This window comes from Dermochelys coriacea, chromosome 1, assembly GCF_009764565.3.
Source record: "Dermochelys coriacea isolate rDerCor1 chromosome 1, rDerCor1.pri.v4, whole genome shotgun sequence".
Lineage (NCBI taxonomy): Eukaryota > Metazoa > Chordata > Testudines > Dermochelyidae > Dermochelys > Dermochelys coriacea.
This window is the reverse complement of record NC_050068.2, coordinates 96,865,261-96,882,528: the sequence shown is the minus strand read 5'-3', so window position 1 is coordinate 96,882,528 and position 17,268 is coordinate 96,865,261. Positions and strand designations below refer to the sequence as shown.

At 44.0% G+C, this 17,268-nt stretch overlaps 1 protein-coding gene across 2 annotated transcripts in view; it reads left to right on the top strand.

Moving 5' to 3' along the window:
- The window catches only part of UGGT2 (UDP-glucose glycoprotein glucosyltransferase 2), a 312,930-nt gene that overhangs the window by 136,740 nt on the left and 158,922 nt on the right, over nucleotides 1-17,268 (top strand). For both annotated transcript variants that reach the window (XM_038387171.2, XM_043504676.1), the window contains 3 exons: nucleotides 1,242-1,406; nucleotides 15,892-16,015; nucleotides 16,095-16,193. In XM_038387171.2, coding sequence (XP_038243099.1) covers nucleotides 1,242-1,406; nucleotides 15,892-16,015; nucleotides 16,095-16,193 — 388 coding nt within the window. The remainder of the gene's footprint in view (nucleotides 1-1,241; nucleotides 1,407-15,891; nucleotides 16,016-16,094; nucleotides 16,194-17,268) is intronic.

Below are 17,268 nucleotides of genomic sequence, written 5' to 3'. Positions count from 1 at the left end.
CAATCCCCAGACTAGAATGTAAGTCTTGAGTTTCAAGATTATCTAGAAGACTTTGGAGATGCATGCCCTCTTGCTGATGTTCAGTGAGAGACTAAGAGCAAATCTTCCAAATAAAAAAATGAACATTTTTACAATTTATTCTCACAATTTTAGTTTAATGTAGCAAGGATTTATCAGTTGAAGTATAAAGTTGCAACCATTCTGTAGTTAATTTAAGTACCAGGTCACATACAGTGGAGGTGGGCGTTCTTACTGAGGTATGAGGGGTAGGACGTGTCCTATTATATTTTAAGCCTTTTTTTTCATACATTGATTTTTCTATACTGAAATCTTATGACTTGGTCTTCTTGTTTGTAGGATTATTGGTAAATTGGAGTAGAGATCTTTTCTAGAGAGCCACATTGTTGGCATAAAGTAAAACTGTGTTGTTTTTGCTGTTAATTTGGATTCCTGAAATTTTCAGATGTGAAACATTTTTCCAAGCAAAGACTTGCTCTGACAATTGGCAAATATGTCTATCTTGAAACTTGTACTTTCTATTATCAGTAGCTGCTGCTTCCATTATCAATAGATGTTTCTATAAAAAAAAAGTATTCTGTAGTTTGTAATCAAAGGTCTGTGTTTCAGATTTACCAATATACCATTAAATAAAGATCAACCATGATGTGTAGAGGAAAGTCACCGTACTTCCCTGTTGGTGAAGTTCAGAGTGGCAGAGTTAAAGGAAACAGGAAATAGAGCACTGAATTTTATGCATAGTACTGGAAGAGAATGTTTTCTTTTATTATAATAATGTAGGTAATTTTCTGCATAAGTCCATACAAGCATTATTTTCAACCGTATATCTTCAACCATGTCTGATCTATAAAATCCTCTGTGCTTTATTTGATGAATATTCTTTAAATAGCGCATGATAAATAATAGCTCTTAGCAAGACTGCCACAGAGTGGCATAAAAACAAAGGATTTAAAAAAATCTTTATATGAATTTACAGGAGTTTTTGTTCTCCCTTTTTGATAAATGTGTGCTTCATGTACTATTTAACTGATTAATTTTTCCAAGCTGCTTTCTGAAAAATCCTCACAGAATTGTGAATTCAATTTACTCTTTATGACTCATAAAAGTAGGCCACAACACAAAGGGCTTGGACATTAGTCTACATTGTCTCTTGATATTAGTTTTCTTTCTTACTGCAGTCAGCCACATTCTGTTTAACTCTGTGATATTTCTAATTTGAATAGGCAGGAGTAGCCTTTTATAAAAAGACCGGCCTGGGTCCATTGCCTCAAGCTCTGTTTAATGGTGTGCCCTTTAATGGTGAAGAGATGGCTGCTGCAGAATTAGACACAGTTATTCTCCAGAGGATCATTGATGCCATGGGGTTTTTCCAGAGGGCAGTTTTCATGGTATGCTGAGCATTTATGAAAGAATGTAAGGTGAAATACTTGTCAGTAGATTGTTACAGTCATGATTACAGCCTATATTTTTTATAATGAGGTAGTTTGAAATTATTGTTATGAAAGCTGAAATTACATCATTACTTTAATTTACATTCATGAATTTGAAACTTAATGCATGTTGATTATTGAAGCTCTAAGTACATGTTAATCCTTGAAATGTTTTCAGCCAAGAAGTGAAGACAAATTGTAGCCATTCATAAGAAAATTTGGACCTAAGATGTTAATCTCTTCTGTGTATTATTTATATATTTCTTTTCTGTTTAAGCAGTCCTTATCTTAGCATTGAATATATAAAAAGCTCTAAACTAAACAGAAACATAAATTCATACTGGTAGCTGACAGCCTGTGCTGTCACATGAGTGTAATTTGTAAACCATGTATGTTTAAAAGTAAAAAATGGCTAACAGTTTAAAAATTGGATGGTACCACATTGTGAATATCCCAGTGATTATTCAACCTGGTGATACCCTAAACATAAAGAGTTCTCAGCCATGCTTATAGCTGTTTCTATCACTTCATGCTGATTCCACAGATATTCTAGGCTTCCGAGTGGGGTTACTGTGTGTGCTGGTGTCAAGGTTCCTTTCCCAGTCTGAACTCTAGGGTAGAGATGTGGGGACCTGCATGAAAGCCCCCCTAAAGCTTATTTTTACCATCTTAGGTTAAAAACTTCCCCAAGGTACAAACTTTGCCTTGTCCTTGAACCGTATGCTGCCACTACAAAACGTTTTAAACAAAGAACAGGGAAAGATCCCACTTGGAGACGTCTTCCCCCAAAATATCCCCCCAAACCCTACACACCTTTCCTCTGGAGGGCTTGATAAGAATCCCCGCCAATTTGTACAGGTGAACACAAACACAAACCCTTGGATCTTAAGAACAATGAAAAATCAATCATTAAGAATCAAGGTTCTTAAAAGTAGAATTTTAATTAAAGAAAAGGTAAAAGAATCACCTCTGTAAAATCAGGATGGTAAATACCTTACAGGGTAATCAGATTCAAAACATAGAGAATCCTTCTAGGCAAAACCTTAAGTTACAAAAAGACACAAAAACAGGAATATACGTTCCATCCAGCACAGCTTATTTTACCAGCCATTAAACAAAAGGAAATCTAAATGCATTTTCTAGCTAGATTACTTACTAACTTATCAAGAGTTGTAAGGCTGCATTCCTGATCTGTTCCTGGCAAAAGCATTACACACACAGACAGACAGACCCTTTGTTCCCCCCCCCTCCAGATTTGAAAGTATCTTGTGCCCTCATTGGTCATTTTGGGTCAGGTGCCAGTGAGGTTATCTTAGCTTCGTAACCCTTTATAGGTGAAAGGGTTTTTCCTCTGGCCTGGAGAGATTTTATAGCAATGTATACAGAAAGGTGGTTACCTTTCCCTTTATATTTATGACAGCTGGATATACTGTTATGTGGGCAGTTGTGTTGATTTGTGTCTAGGGGATTAGACTGGGAGAATTGTGTTGATTTGTGCAAGTGGCAAATGAGGAGTAGGTGCTTCCCTGAGGGGCTATATGTGTTGCGGGTTGTTGGGTTGAGTTGTGTTGTGCTGGGAGGGTTGGGTGCGTCTCAAATGAGGGACGTGTGCTGCGATGAAGGGCTCTGTGTGTTCAGGATTCTTCTTCGAGTGGCTTTGCATATTCCCACTTATGAATACTCTGCTGCCTGGTGGTGCCTAACAGTAGAACCTTTTCCAAGCAGTGCTTGCCGGACCATACATGTGCCCACTACTAGTCCTTCCCTAGGTGCCTTTGAATGTTCCTGAGGGCAGGGGCTCTGCTCTGACTACTACCTCAGTTCCTTACAACCGCCATTGTGGATGGAAGTGAACCACTCCAGTCCTTTGGACCCAGCCTTTTCTCCATTTTTATTGTCTTGTTAACTTTATAACTATAGTTGTTTGTTCTTAGTATAATTTGTAGCAGAGAATAGCTTTTGGTATGAATAGTGTATCCATTTGTAAGGTTGTGTCCATGTGTTACGGCAAAACTACAAAAGAAAAAGATGTGCTCTAAAAGATGTGTTTCATGCCCTACTGTTTTCCCTGCGTTGAACAAACATGTAAAGCAGGGGTGGGCAAACTTTTTGGCCTGAGGGCCACATCGGGGTTGCAAAACTGTAGGGAGGGCAGGGTAGGGAAGGCTGTGCCTCCCCAAACACCCTGGCCCCTGCCCACCTTCAGAACTCCCGACCCATCCAACCCCCCTGCCCTGCTTCTTGTCCCCTGACCAGCCCCTACCAAGACCGCACCCCTGACCTCTGACAGGCCCCCTGGGACTCCCACGCCTATCCAACCCCCCCTGCTCCTCGTCCCCTGACTGCCTCCCGCCCCCCGAACCTCTGTCCCATCCAACAGCCTCCTGGCCTCTGACTGCCCCCCCCCCCCGGGACCGCTGCCCCTTATCCAACCTCTCGGCCCTGGCCCCCTTACCATGCCACTCAGAGCCGTGCTGCCCAGCCAGAGTCAGACACGCTGCCACGCTGCCCTGCAGAGTGCTGCCTGTGCAGGGACGTAGCTGCGGGGGAGGGGAACAGTAGGGGAGGGGCCGGGGGCTAGCCTCCCCAGACGGGTGCTTAGGGGATGTGGCCTGTGGGCCGTAGTTTTCCCAGGTTTGATGTAAGGTGTCTTAAATGTCTGGGCAAAGGACACTCTCTGGGTGTTCCATTTGCTGATCTTTCACTCCCAAGCTCATAGGGACAGGCATACAAGGCTTCAGGTACTGCTGCTGTTTCTTCGAATGCTGGTCCCTATGTATATTCCACTGTGGGTACACATGCACTCTGTACCTGGAGTTGGAGAATTCTTAAAAGCAGTGTCCATAGGTCTGTGCATGTGCCCGCACTCTTCTCATGCCTCCAACTGAGGTGGAGCAACCTAACTGCCTTTCCATTTCCTTTTTACAACTGCATGGCCTGGTTCTAAATCTCCAGTGTCCTGACTTTTGTCTTCATTTATTCTTCGATCTATAAATAAATAAATAAAATGCATATTCTGTAAATAGTTTAGAATTTTACTCTATAGTTTTAGCTAAGTTTTATAGATTCCCTGTCCCATTCCCCCTCTCTTGACTGCATCCCAGTTATAGACACTGGACTATGCCCAGGGCTCTGTGCTTCCTGACCCACACTCTTTCTTGGTCAGCGATGACCATCAACACTATCTGTAGTGCCTTAGGGAACTCACATTGCAGCCGGTGCAGTATCTGCCACTCTTTCCCCAGTTGCATCTGTGACAGGTAGGAACTTCATCTTAAGAAGCACCTAATGGAGAAAGCTATGAGGCCGTACAGACCCCCAGGCAGGGGGGACCCCCATAGAACATCAGCCTCACTCAGTAGAGAGTGCAACTCCTGCCACAAGGTCTGACTTAAGAGAAGGGAAACTACTCCCAAAGATCCCCTGTTGGGGTTTTGTCGGGAAGGCAGGGAGCCTTCATAAATGCAAGAGCAAATCCTCCTCTAAATTCATTTCAAAGAAGTCAGATACAATCCTGCTTAAGTCAAGCAAATCTTCTCGCTCAGTCCATGAGGACTTAGAACATCCTAAGTTTCGGGGTCATGACAAGAAAGCCCACAAATCCAGTGGCACTCCTCTGCCTCAATACTGCAGAAGCCAGCATGGTTGACTTTGACACCTACACAGGTACTGTTGAGTCCAGAGCCAGAAGAGGCTTCCATATCAGCTGCTCCATACCAGTACTATCTCAGTATCAACCACGCCGGAAATGTTTGCAGTTGCCAGGGATATCCTCTTGTTGTCGGTACCAGTATTGCTGGCAGTACAAGAATCGTTGTTGTTGCTAGCAGGCATGGAGGAACCAGCTGGATTCTTACATGCCAGTACCATGTAACAGCTCGGTACCATGTCAGCCTACCATACCCAGGACGGTTTGCCCTTTGGTACAATTGAAGGGAAAACCTGTGATGCTTGCCTGGACACTGATCTCTGGCATCATTGGGAATGGCACCCCTGTGGTCAGTGGAAGGAGACTCACCGTCTCCTGAGTCAGAGATCGGATACTACTCTTCCTGCCCGAGGAGCTGGTTTCACATTTCCATGGATCGGGATATAGGACTACCATTAAGTTGTTGACCAGGAGATCACTGGGGACCTGTGCTGGTCTAGTGGCCCTTTTGGAATCTTTGAGGTTTTCCCCCAGTTTTCAGGGTGTATTCCAGGCTTTCCTATTTGGTGGCCTTCCTACTGGGCTGCACCTGTTCTGGACTCTGGTGCTGAGCTTGGTACCAGGCCCCAAGAGCCAGCTCAATGGGACTCTGTGGATGAAGAAGGGGAAGAAGAGCACCCACAGCCAGTGCTGGCTCCTCTTCCTCCTCCCTGGATGAGCAATATCAGGAGGGGACATGTTGCCTCCCCTAGATGACTATAACAACAACCAAGACTTGTTAAAGAGGGTGGCCTTAAAGCTGGGTGTTCAGATGGAAGTAGTAAAAGAGGCCTCCACAGCCTGACTGATACTTTAGCCACTGCAGTCCTTCTAAAGTAGCAATGCTCTCAATGAGGCCATTATAGGCCCAGTTAAGGGTCTGTGGCAGGTCCCTACATCCTTCCCCCCCCCCCACATTTCAGAAAGGGTTGAATGAAAATACTAAGTACTGCTCAATGTTATGAGTTCCTCTACAGCCATCCCTTCCTGGGGTCCCTTATGATATCTTCTGCCAATGAGAGAGAAAGGCACGGACATCAGGGCACAACCCTGAAAATCTAAGGACTCAAAAAAGTTAGATCTGTTTGGTAGGAAAGTTTATTCTACCAGGGGTTTAAAACTCAGGATTGCAAACCAGCAGGTGCTATTGGACAGGTATGATTTTAACTTGTGGCACTCCAGGCAAAAATTCAAAGACTTGCTTCCACATCAGTCTAGGCAGGAGTTCTCCTTGCTATTGGACAAGGGTATTGGACATGGGCCACTTTACAGGCTGCTCAGGATGTGGCTAATTCGGCTATCAGGGCCATGGCTTCCGCAGTTACCATGCATAGGAGTTCCTGGTTACAGTCCTTTGGGCTCCCACAGGTGCTCCAACAGGCTGTTCAGGACCTGCCCTTTGAAGGAGCCTTGCTATTTTTGGAGCAGACGGAGGGACGCAAAGCTTCATGGGCTAAAGGATTCGAGAGCAATCTTAAAGTCCCTCGTGTTGTATACCCCCAACCCCTTCAAGGAAGCACTACAGGCCTAAAACAACACCTCTGGTACTCTGCCCCAGGTGCCCGTCAGGGCCTGCAGAGAAAAAGAAATAGGGATTATAGGCATAGAACACCACCCCTTTTACCTCTGCATCAATGCCTGCGCCACCCAGATATCCAAGAGGTTCTAAGCAGGCATTTTGAAGGAACACTCAAGGATGCCATACCAGTTCCCATGATGCCAGATCCCATTTTTCCTTTATTTGCAAACTGCCTTTTCCAAGTGCTCAGTCCCATATACCACAGACCACTGATTGTTGAGCACTGTAGAAGTGCGATACATCCTCCAGTTCATTTCTACCCTTCCTTCCTATTCTCCCTCCCTGTCCTCCTTCATGGACCCCTCTCATGTAAAGCTTCTGCATCAGGATATTCAGTCCCTCCTTCAGTTTGGAACCATAGAAGAGGTTTCACAGAATTTAAGGGGGAGGAGTTTCTACTCCCATTATTTTCCAGTTTTGAAGGCCAAGTGAGATCTCAGGCCTATTTGAGATGAGCACCAACTCAGCAACTATCTCAAAAAAATAAAAGTTTTTCATGGTCAACCTAGCATCCATCATTTTCTCTATGGATTCCAGAGACAGGTACGCTGTCCTCAATTTAACAGATGCCTACTTCCATGTGTCAGTATACCAAGGGCACAGAACCATTCACATTACCAATTCATGGTGCTTCTGTTTGGCCTGACTGCAGTTCCTTGGTTGTTCACAAAATGTATGGCCATACTGGCAGCTCTCCTGAGGAGATTAGGGGTGCAGGTCTACCCTTATCTGGATGAATGGCTGGTCAAGGGCCTGTCCAGGGCTAAGGTTGTTTCCAGCATTTGACTCATCCAATTGATGTTCAAGGCCAGAGGAGGGCAAACTATGGCCCGCGGGCCACATCCAGGCCGCGGGACCCTCTTGCCCAGCCCCGAGCTCCTGGCCCGGGAGGCTAGCCCCCAACCCCTCCCCTGCTATTCCCCTGCCCCTGCAGCCTCAGCTCACTGTGCCGTGGGCGCAATGCTCTGGGTGGCGGGGCTGCGAGTTCTTGCCGGGCAGCGCTGATGCAGAGCTGCGGCTTGACCCAGTGCTCTGTGCTGCGGGGTGGAGTGGCTGGCTCCAGCTGGGCAGCACAGCTGCCTGTCCCGGTGCTCTGGGCAGTGCGGCTGTCGTGCCACCAGTTCTCCAGGCAGCACGGTAAGGGGGCAGAGAGCAGCGGGGGTTGGATAGAGGGAAGAGGAGTTCAGGGTGATGGTTGGGGGTGGGGATAGGGGTCAGGGAAGTCAAAGGGCAGGGAACAGGGAGGTTGAATGGGGGCAGAGGGGTCCCCGGGGGGCAGTCAGGGAGGAGAGGAGAGGTTGGATGGGATAGCGGGGGGCAGTCAGGGGAGGGAAGTCCGGAGGTGGTCAGGGGACAGGGATGGGTTGGATGGGGCAGGGGTCCCAGGGTGGGGCCGTCAGGGGACAGGGAACAGGAGGGGTTGGATGAGTCAGGAGTCTCGGGGGGCCATCAGGGGGTGAGAAGCAGGGGGGTTGGATAAGGGGCAGGGCGGGGCTGGGCCATGCCTGGTTGTTTGGGGAGGCACAGCCTCCCCTAACCAGCCCTCCATACAATTTTGGAAACCCGATGTGGCCCTCAGGCCAAAAAATTTTCCTGCCCCTGTTCAATGCCATAGGCCTTTTGATCAATACAGACAAGTCTACCTTCTGTCAGATACAGAGGATAGAATTTATTACAGTGGTTTTGGACTCTATCTAGGCCAGGGCATTCATCCCAGAGTTACGATTCCACTCAGTCCAATCCCTGGTGACACACCACAAAGACCATCCATTCACCACAGCCCAAAACTGTGTGAGGCTCCTAAGCCACATGGCCTCATGCACGTATGTGGTACAATCCATAAGACTGAAGCTTAGACGTCTCCAGACATGGCTGACCTCAGTGTACTTGCCAAGCCATCTCTGTTTGGACACTGTACTCACAGTACCTTTACAGGTTCTCATCTCTGATCTGGTGGTTGCAGTCTCTCAGCGTTTGTGTGGGCATTCCCTTTAACCACCTTCAATTGTCAGTGACTTTGGTGTCGGATGCATCAATGCTAGGGTAGGTAGCTCCTCAGAATTCAGGGCTTTGGCCTCTGATAGAGGTGTCTCTTCATGTCACCAATTCTGCTCCCTTCCAGGCTGCAGTCCGGGTTCCATCATGGACGTCATCCTGGTACCCTGAATGGGACAGCTTTATTATGCTTTCCCCCTAATCCCCCTTCTACATAAAGTGCTACTAAAGATCAAGTGAAACCATGCTTGTCTTATATGGATATCTCCAGCATGGCCCAGCCGACACTGGTTCTCTACTCTGTTAGGCCTCTGAGTAGCGACTCCAATCTCACTCCCGTTTTACCCAGATCTGATCTCTCAGGACCACTGTCAGCTGCTCCGCCAAACCTGAGTTACCTTCATTTAACAGTCTGGAAGTTCTATGACTGAATTCCAGAGAACAGGCTTGTTTGGATCAAGTTTGCCAGGTCTTACTTAATAGTTGAAAGTCCTCCACCAGACCCGTCTACCTGTGAAAAATGAAGCGGTTTTCAGTCTGGACTTCCCAAACTGTAATCTCACTGATGCATTCATCCATCCAAAATATACTCGACTCTTTGTTGCACCTGAAACTGCAAGGTTTAGCAATTTCTTCTATCAAGGTTCATCTGGCAGCAATATCAGCTTTCCATCCTCAGGTGGTTAACCATTCTGTTTTTTTCAAATGACATTGCAGTCAGATTCCTCAAAGTCCTAGAAAAGTTATACCCTCAAGTAAGGAAGCCTGTTCCCCCTTGGGACTTGAACTTGGTCTTGTCAAAACTTATGGTGACTCACCACGTGAGTCTTTAGCAACGTGCTCCTTCCTATTTCTCTCCTGGAAGGTGGTAGTCTTAATTACCATCACGTCTGCCAGAAGAGTTTCTGAACTGCATGCCTTCACATCAGAGCCACTGTACACAGTCTTCTTTAAAAATAAGGTGTATTTACATCCTCAACTAAGTTTCATCCCAAAGGTAGTTTAGCAATTTCATAGAAATCAAGCAATTTATCTACTTGTCCTTTACCCAAAGCCTTATGTAAATAAGAATGAATAATGACCACACTCATTGGACGTTAGATGGGCTATAGCATTCTACATAGAAAGGGAAGTCCACCTAACTGTTTATGACTGTAGTGGACAAAATGAGAGGTCTCCAATCTCTTCACACAGAATTTCATTCTGGATAACTGTGTATCCACACTTGTTACGATCAGGCAGGTATTTCACAGCCAAGTACCTGACTGCTCATTCCACAAGATCACAAACATCCTTACTGGCATTCTTAGCACAGATCTCTATCCAGGACATTTGTAAAGCAGCAACCTTGTCATCAATGCACATTTTCTCCTCCCATTGTGTTGTCATCCATTACTCTAGGAATGATGCCAAATTTGGTCAAGCTGTGTTACAGTCTGTGTATATGTGAATCTGATCCCCCTGCCTACATCATTGCTTGAGTGTCACGAAGCGTGGAATGCACATTTGCAACCGCTCAAAGAAGAAAAAGGTTACTAATCTTTCCTAACTTGTTCTTCGAGATGTGTTGCACATGTCCATTCCACGACCCACCCTCTTACTCCTTTACATTAGAGTTTCTGGAAAGAAGGAACTGAGGGGGCACTGAGTCGGCTGGGCACTTTATATTAGTGCTAGTGGTGCACGGCAGTAGAGGGTGCTGGAGCCATCCTGATGGATACCATTGAGGGAAAATTTTCTGGCAATTGTGCACGGTGCGCACAATACCTAGAGTTGCCTGATAAGCATGTGAGGGTGACTTCAACATCCTCCCCTTCTGAGGATGCTTTGCAGTTCCCTGACCTTGTGGATCACATATAGCCACATTGAACTTACCTTCAGGAGCTGTGGAGGAAACCTCCCATCAGGTATTTGACAATTTTGGAGCTACTTCCATGAATAGGCCACTTCCTATTGGATGGTCTTTTGCAGCCCATTAAAGTTATTTGGTCAACTCTGGATTCCTAGCAGCCTGTTTCTAAGGAAGTGGACAAGCTGTATCAGGTATGGGTGAGGAAATATCAGCTGTATCATGGGTGTTCCGTGATGGAACCACAGCAAGGCACTGGAAGGTTTCTCTTATTTCCACACTCATCCTGTATCAAATTAGTGTTAGCTGTTGCCAGCAACAGGTTTAGGTCTGGCCAAGATCACTCTATCCCTGCAGATAGAGAGGGCAGGAAAACAGATGCACTTGGGAGAAAAGTGTTCTTGTCCTCTTCTCTGCCTAATTAACAGGCTGTGATGTCCTGGTACCATTTGGATCTTGGGGGGGACCATATTTCAAGCAAGAATTGTGAGAGGACAAAAGAAGACTGGCTAAGGCTCTTCTGACTGAAGGACAGTATGTGGCAAAGCATGACCTCAGGGCATCATTTGATGCTTCAGACTCTTCTGACAGATCTTTGGCATCCACAGTCTCCTTGAGGGGGCATATTGGCTCCATTTGTCTTCCTTTGTCAGCGGACAGGAAAGTTGAAGTAGAAGACCTCCCCTTTGAAAGGGATGTCTTTTCAGTAATAAGAGCTTTAGGGAACATCAAAGATAACTAGATCCACAGCTTTGGCCAGAAAGAGACTGTCCAATCCTCCTTTTAGATACCAGAGGCAGTATTATCTGCAGTTTTATTTTTTTTATTTTCCACTAAGAGGCATCAGCAATAACAGCTACTTCAGTCTTTGTTTCAGACCCAGCATGAGAAGAGGTCTTTTGGGTCAAGTCTTTTTCTTTGTCTTCAGTGTACACCAGACCTCATATTTGATATGAGGATCGAGAGTCGTGGACCAATCGGTGAGGATCAGTTTCCTCTGTTATTTGGGGACAGGTTAGCTCAGTTCATCAACAAATAGAGGCTGATTACCTTGGATATCTGCTACTAGAAATTATGGAAAAGGAGTATGCCATTCAATTTGAAAAATTGCCCCATATTGTCCCTACCTTTCCCTTTTCCTGAACCGTTCTCACAAGGTGATTCTGTTTATGAATGTTTACAAGTTGGCTCAGAATGGAGCTGTTGAGGAAGTACTCAGACATCTTTACAACATCTCAAACAACACAGGTTCTATTCAAGATATTTTGTGATACAGAAAAAAGATGTGGGTTTCCATCCAATTTTAGATTTAAGAAAGCTGAACAGGTAAGTTTGAGAATTCTGATTTTGGATGTTAACTTTGGTCTCTCTAATTTCCTTGCTTACAGTTATAGATTGCTTAGTCACTCTCGATTTAAAGGATGCTTATATTCATATTTCATATCGTTATCGAAAATGCCTAAGGTTCATGGTGGCGAGGCACTATTTCCAATATAAGGTGATCCCGTTCAGCCCATCAGCAGCATCAATAGTTTTTTTTTAAGGTGCCTTGCTGTGGTAGCAGCACATCTGACAAAATGGCATCTTTGTTTACCTGCATTTGGATGATTGGCTGCTGAAAGCTGCTATTCACAAGGTTCTGTCACTCCACATTGTGGTTACAATCTTTGTCTTTTCATATCTGGGTCTGCTTCTCAACTTCAAATAGTCAAATCTCTGCCTAACTCAGGGAATTGCCTTTATAGGTTCTATACTGGACTCAGCAATGTGGGGCGTTTTCTTTCAGAGGAGAGGTTTTTAAAAACAGAACACATTTTGAGCACGGGGGTGGACCAGATGACCTCCTGAGGTCTCTTCCAACTCTAATTTTCTATGATTCTAAGTTATTTAGCAAATTTGAGCCTTGGTCTTATGAGGTTGATGGCAGTTACCACTTAAGTAATCCCCTTTGCCCATCTCAGAATGTGTCCAATGCAGCACTGGATGTTTTGAGTTTACACACCCCATTGAGACAGTTTTTATAATATTTGTCACCATGCCTTAGGGCATTCTAGATTGGCTGAGGTGATGGACAAACAGGCCAAGTGTTCTCGGGGTGTTTTGTTCAATCTTCCTTCACCATCGATAATGATGACACTGGATGAGGAGCCTGTTCAGCACAATTTACAACCCAAGGTCATTGGGCTTTTCAAGAAAAGTGTGTGCAGATCAATGTGCTGGAATTAAGAGCCATTTGTTTGGCTCTCAGACAGTTCCTTCCTCATATACAGGGAAGGGTGGTTCAGGTGGTAATAGACAACACAATCACTGTGTGTTGTTTAAACAAACACAGGGGAGGTCCCTCATTCCAGTTATGTGCCAAAGTGGTCAGGTTATGGGATTGCTACAGTCTTCACAGGATCTATCCGGTGGACCTGCATTTGGCAGGGGAAGCAGTGTGCTTGTGAATCATCTCATCAGGAACATTTCTCTGATTTACAAGTGGTCCCTGAAGGATCAAGTAGTTCAAGACATCTTTTCCCATTAAGGACAGCCCGATGTAGATCTGTTTTGTGACAGAAAGAAACAAAAAGTATCCCCTCATCTCATCAAGAACAGGGAGGGATCATCAGTCCCTTTTGGATGCTTGCTTGCTTCATTGAGGAGAGGACCTACTGTATGCTTCCCCCTCACACACTTTTTTCCATTGATTTAGAAAGTGGTGAAGAAAATTAGTTGGGACAGAGCAAAAATTATATTGATTGCCTCACCTTGGCAAAGACAGCAGTGGGTACATGGACCTGCTCCATCTGTGAGACAGATGAAACCGGTATCCTCCTCTGTCTCCAGACATTTTGACACAGCAGCAAGGCAGAATTCTGCAGTTTTATCTGAAGTCACTTCATCTGATGGCTTGGGCTATCGGACTTTGATTAGTCTTGAGCACTTGTTTTTTGTTGGTACAGAATGTTCTGGTTAATTGTAAAAGGCTATTTATTAGCACTATTACATCAGCCAGAAGGGTGAGTGAATTGCAAGCCCTGGAGGCTGACTTGCTGTTTATGAATTTTCTCAAAGATTAGATGGTTTTAGGTCTGATCCCAAGTTTTTACCAAAAATAGTGTCTGGACAACTAATTTACCAGTTTTATTTCTGAAACCTCATGCTAATAAAGGAGAGTCTGCCTTACGTTCATTAGACAGAGAGTGGGCTCTTGCATACTACTTAGGCCACGTCTACACTTAGATCTGCACTGCTGCAATCAATGCAGCAGTGTCGATTTAGCTGGTCTGGTGAAGAATTGCTAAGTCAATGGCAGAGCACTCCCCCATTGACTCCAGTACTCCAGCTCCCTGAGAGGAGTAAGATAAGTTGGTGGGAGAGCGTCTCCCGTCGACACAGCACAGTGTAGACACCGCGGTAAGTTGACATAAGCTCCGTTGACTTCAGTGAAGTTATTCACATAACTGAAGTAGTGTAACTTAGGTCGACTTACCGTGATAGTGTAGACCAGCCACTCTTAGATAGAACTAAGAGTTTTAGGAAATCATCTAGACTGATTGTTTGTATGCTAAGAATCATATGGGTCATAACATACGCATAACTCTACGCAGAGTATTTCAATATGGGTTAAACCAGGAGTGGGGAGTCTATTTTCTATCTTGGGCCATTGACGCACAGGAAAAATTAATTGGGGTTCAAACACAAGTAAAAAGCAACTTAATTTTTTTTTTATTTTTAGAGAGAGAAATATAAAATGTTCAACTCACCTGCCCAGGAGGGTGGGGGGGCGGAGGCTTGGAGGCTCGGGGCTTCACCCACAGTGGGGCGAGCTGGCGCTCGTGGCTCCAGCCCCACGGGTGGGGGGCGCGGAGGCTCAGGACTTCCCTCCCGTGGTGGGGTGAGCCAGTACTTACGGCTCCAGCCCTGTGGAGGGGAGGGGGCTGCAGATACTTACCGTAGGCTGGATGAAATTAAGCAACGGGTTGGATCCAGCCCATGGGCCATACGTTCCCCACCCCTGGGGTTAAACAATGCATTGTGCAGTGTAATGAGTAAGCTGAAACTCCTGAGCTGCCGGTTGTATGGTCTCATTCTACTAGGGCTGTACCAGCATTTTTTGCTTGTCTTAAACATGTTCCTATTAGGGAAGTTTCCAGGGCTGCTACTTGGAAGTCACTGATCACATTCACTAAACATTATGCGGTGGTTCTAGCTACTAGAGCAGATGTCAAATGTGGCAGAGTAGTGCTTCAATCATTATTTATTTAGGATTGTGTTCCCATCTCCCAGCACTGGTTGTTAAATTTCCCATAAATGGGAATACGCAGAGCCACATGAAGAGGAAATGAAGGTTGGTTACTAGTAACAGGAGTTTTTCAAGACAATTCTGCATATTCACGCTTCCCACCCACCGTCTCCTGTTTTTCAGAGTTCTATTATGGTATTCTGGGTTGAGGCAATAGAGGGCACAGCGCCACACTATATGGCCTCATCCTCAGAACATTTGGAGAAGATAGGGGTATGAGGGAGCACACATGGTCTCCAGCAGGCAAAACTCAGAGAAGGTTCAACCATTAGGCACCACCAGGCAGTGCAGTACCTATAAGAATGAATATGCAGAGTCATCTCAAAATACTCTGGCTACAAGTAAATAATCTTCATTCATTGTATGCTAGTTGTGTTGTGTGGGTAGTTTTGAAGAACTATGCAGTTGGGCCAAGTAATCCACCATTTGTACAGCCTCCCTCATACAACCAATGATGCTGTTGCATGCAAATTAGCTGTAGGAAGGGTGGTGCTTGGTTGAGTTACCTCTCATGTTACAATGGTATTGGACTCTTGGCATGGTGTAGGTTCATAGATTCCAAGGCCAGGAGGGACCATTGTGATCATCTAATCTGACCTCCTGTATAATACAGGATTTAGAACTTTCCTAGAGCATATTTTTTTTAGAAAAACATCCACTCTTAATTTAAAATTTGTCAGTGATGGAGTATGCACCATGACCCTTGGTAAATTGTTCTGATAGATACATGCCTTGCTGTCACATGGATGTAATTCATAACGTCAAAATGGCTTGAGAACTTAAAAATTGGACAGTAACAGCCCGCAAATCCCACTCATGATTGAATCTGGTGATCTTCTGAACAAAATGAACTCTCAGCCATGCTTGTAGCTGTTTCTATCTCTTCACACTAATCCCACAGACATTCTAGGCTTCAGAATGACACACACAAAGAATCCTGAATTTTATTTTATTTTATAGATAAATACTCATCTTGTGTTTATCTTAAAATTGTTAAATTAACTGGGAATTATGGAAAAGTGGGATTTATTTTTGCTGTTACAGGGCTTGCTAAATGATCATATGGATGCGGTAGATTTCCTCATGGATCAGCCTAATGTAGTTTCCCGTATAAATCCCACTATTCTTGGCACTAAGAGAAGATTCATAAATTTCATATCCACGTCAGGTAAATACTTTTCTTGCCTGGTTTGTTGTCATGTTTTTTCAACTCCTAATTGTAACAAATAATACTTTTAACTTTGCAGTTCCTGTTGGTGTGGAGGATTTCTCCACTTTCTCCTTTTTGGACTCACAAGATAAGAGTGCTGTAATTTCAGAGAACATGAAGTATTTAACAAAAAAAGGTAAATTTATTTTGTACAACCTTTTAACTATGTAATATTGTTTGCCTGCTATTATGGCAGTAATGCATACAAGTCAGTACTTATGTGTAAGCTCAGAATAATAAAGAAATGTTAGTGTTGGTTAAGGTGAATATATATAGAAAGATTGGTTTAAGAAGCATCTGTGTGAGCCCTGATTTTTGTTTTTTTTGCAGCATCCAGAATCTCTTGGGATAGTAAGCTTGTTTGATGATGGGTTTGAAGTCGCTATCAAAGTTGTTAAAACAATGGCCTAATTGTATTAGATTATTTTAAAGCAAAAAGTAATCATGAGAAGTAATCTGATTACTTGAAACCAAAAAAGTAACAGAGTGCTTTGTTACTTAATTTTGCAAATCTGTCTTTAATATTACTCCCAAAGAAGAATCTGACCACATCTTATTCACATGTCTAATGCCCCATTCTTTCCCCCTATAGATGTAGGCAAAAAGTATTAGAAGGCTTTTGCACCTACAAAAACAGCTTAATATTTAGGGTGCTTTGTTTTGGGAACTCCTTATTCAAGTTACTTCAGATTTTCTCCACAAACTCTGATTTTCAGGATGATATGACTTTACTTGAGGATTTTAGGGAGGGTGCGAATTTCAGTTTAAAACAGAAATTTATCTGGAACATTATCTGTGGAGAAGCAGTAGCCTCTCTATAATATCTATTAATATTAAAATTTACTGGAGGTACTCCAGCCCTTAACTTGTATATTGCTGCTGCTCCTCATGCCATGTTGACTTTTTCAATTCCTTTTTCCTGTTTTAAAGATCACAATTGGTTATTTTTTTCTCTATTTACCCTGCTTAGTCTCTACATTTATTATAACTCTGTCTTTGGAGAAGAGGAAATGACTTACTTGAAGTTTCCTGAAGAATATGTTTTGATTGATTAGCACTCATCTGTGTGCTTGCTCTCTGAGTAAAAGGGTTGGCTTCTGTAGCTGTTGAATGGTTTTTGGTTTTTTGTTGTCTTTGGATTTTTTTTTGACACTGCAATTTAAATATTATTTTGAACATGAGTGAATATTTTTTCTTGCATATTGGAATAT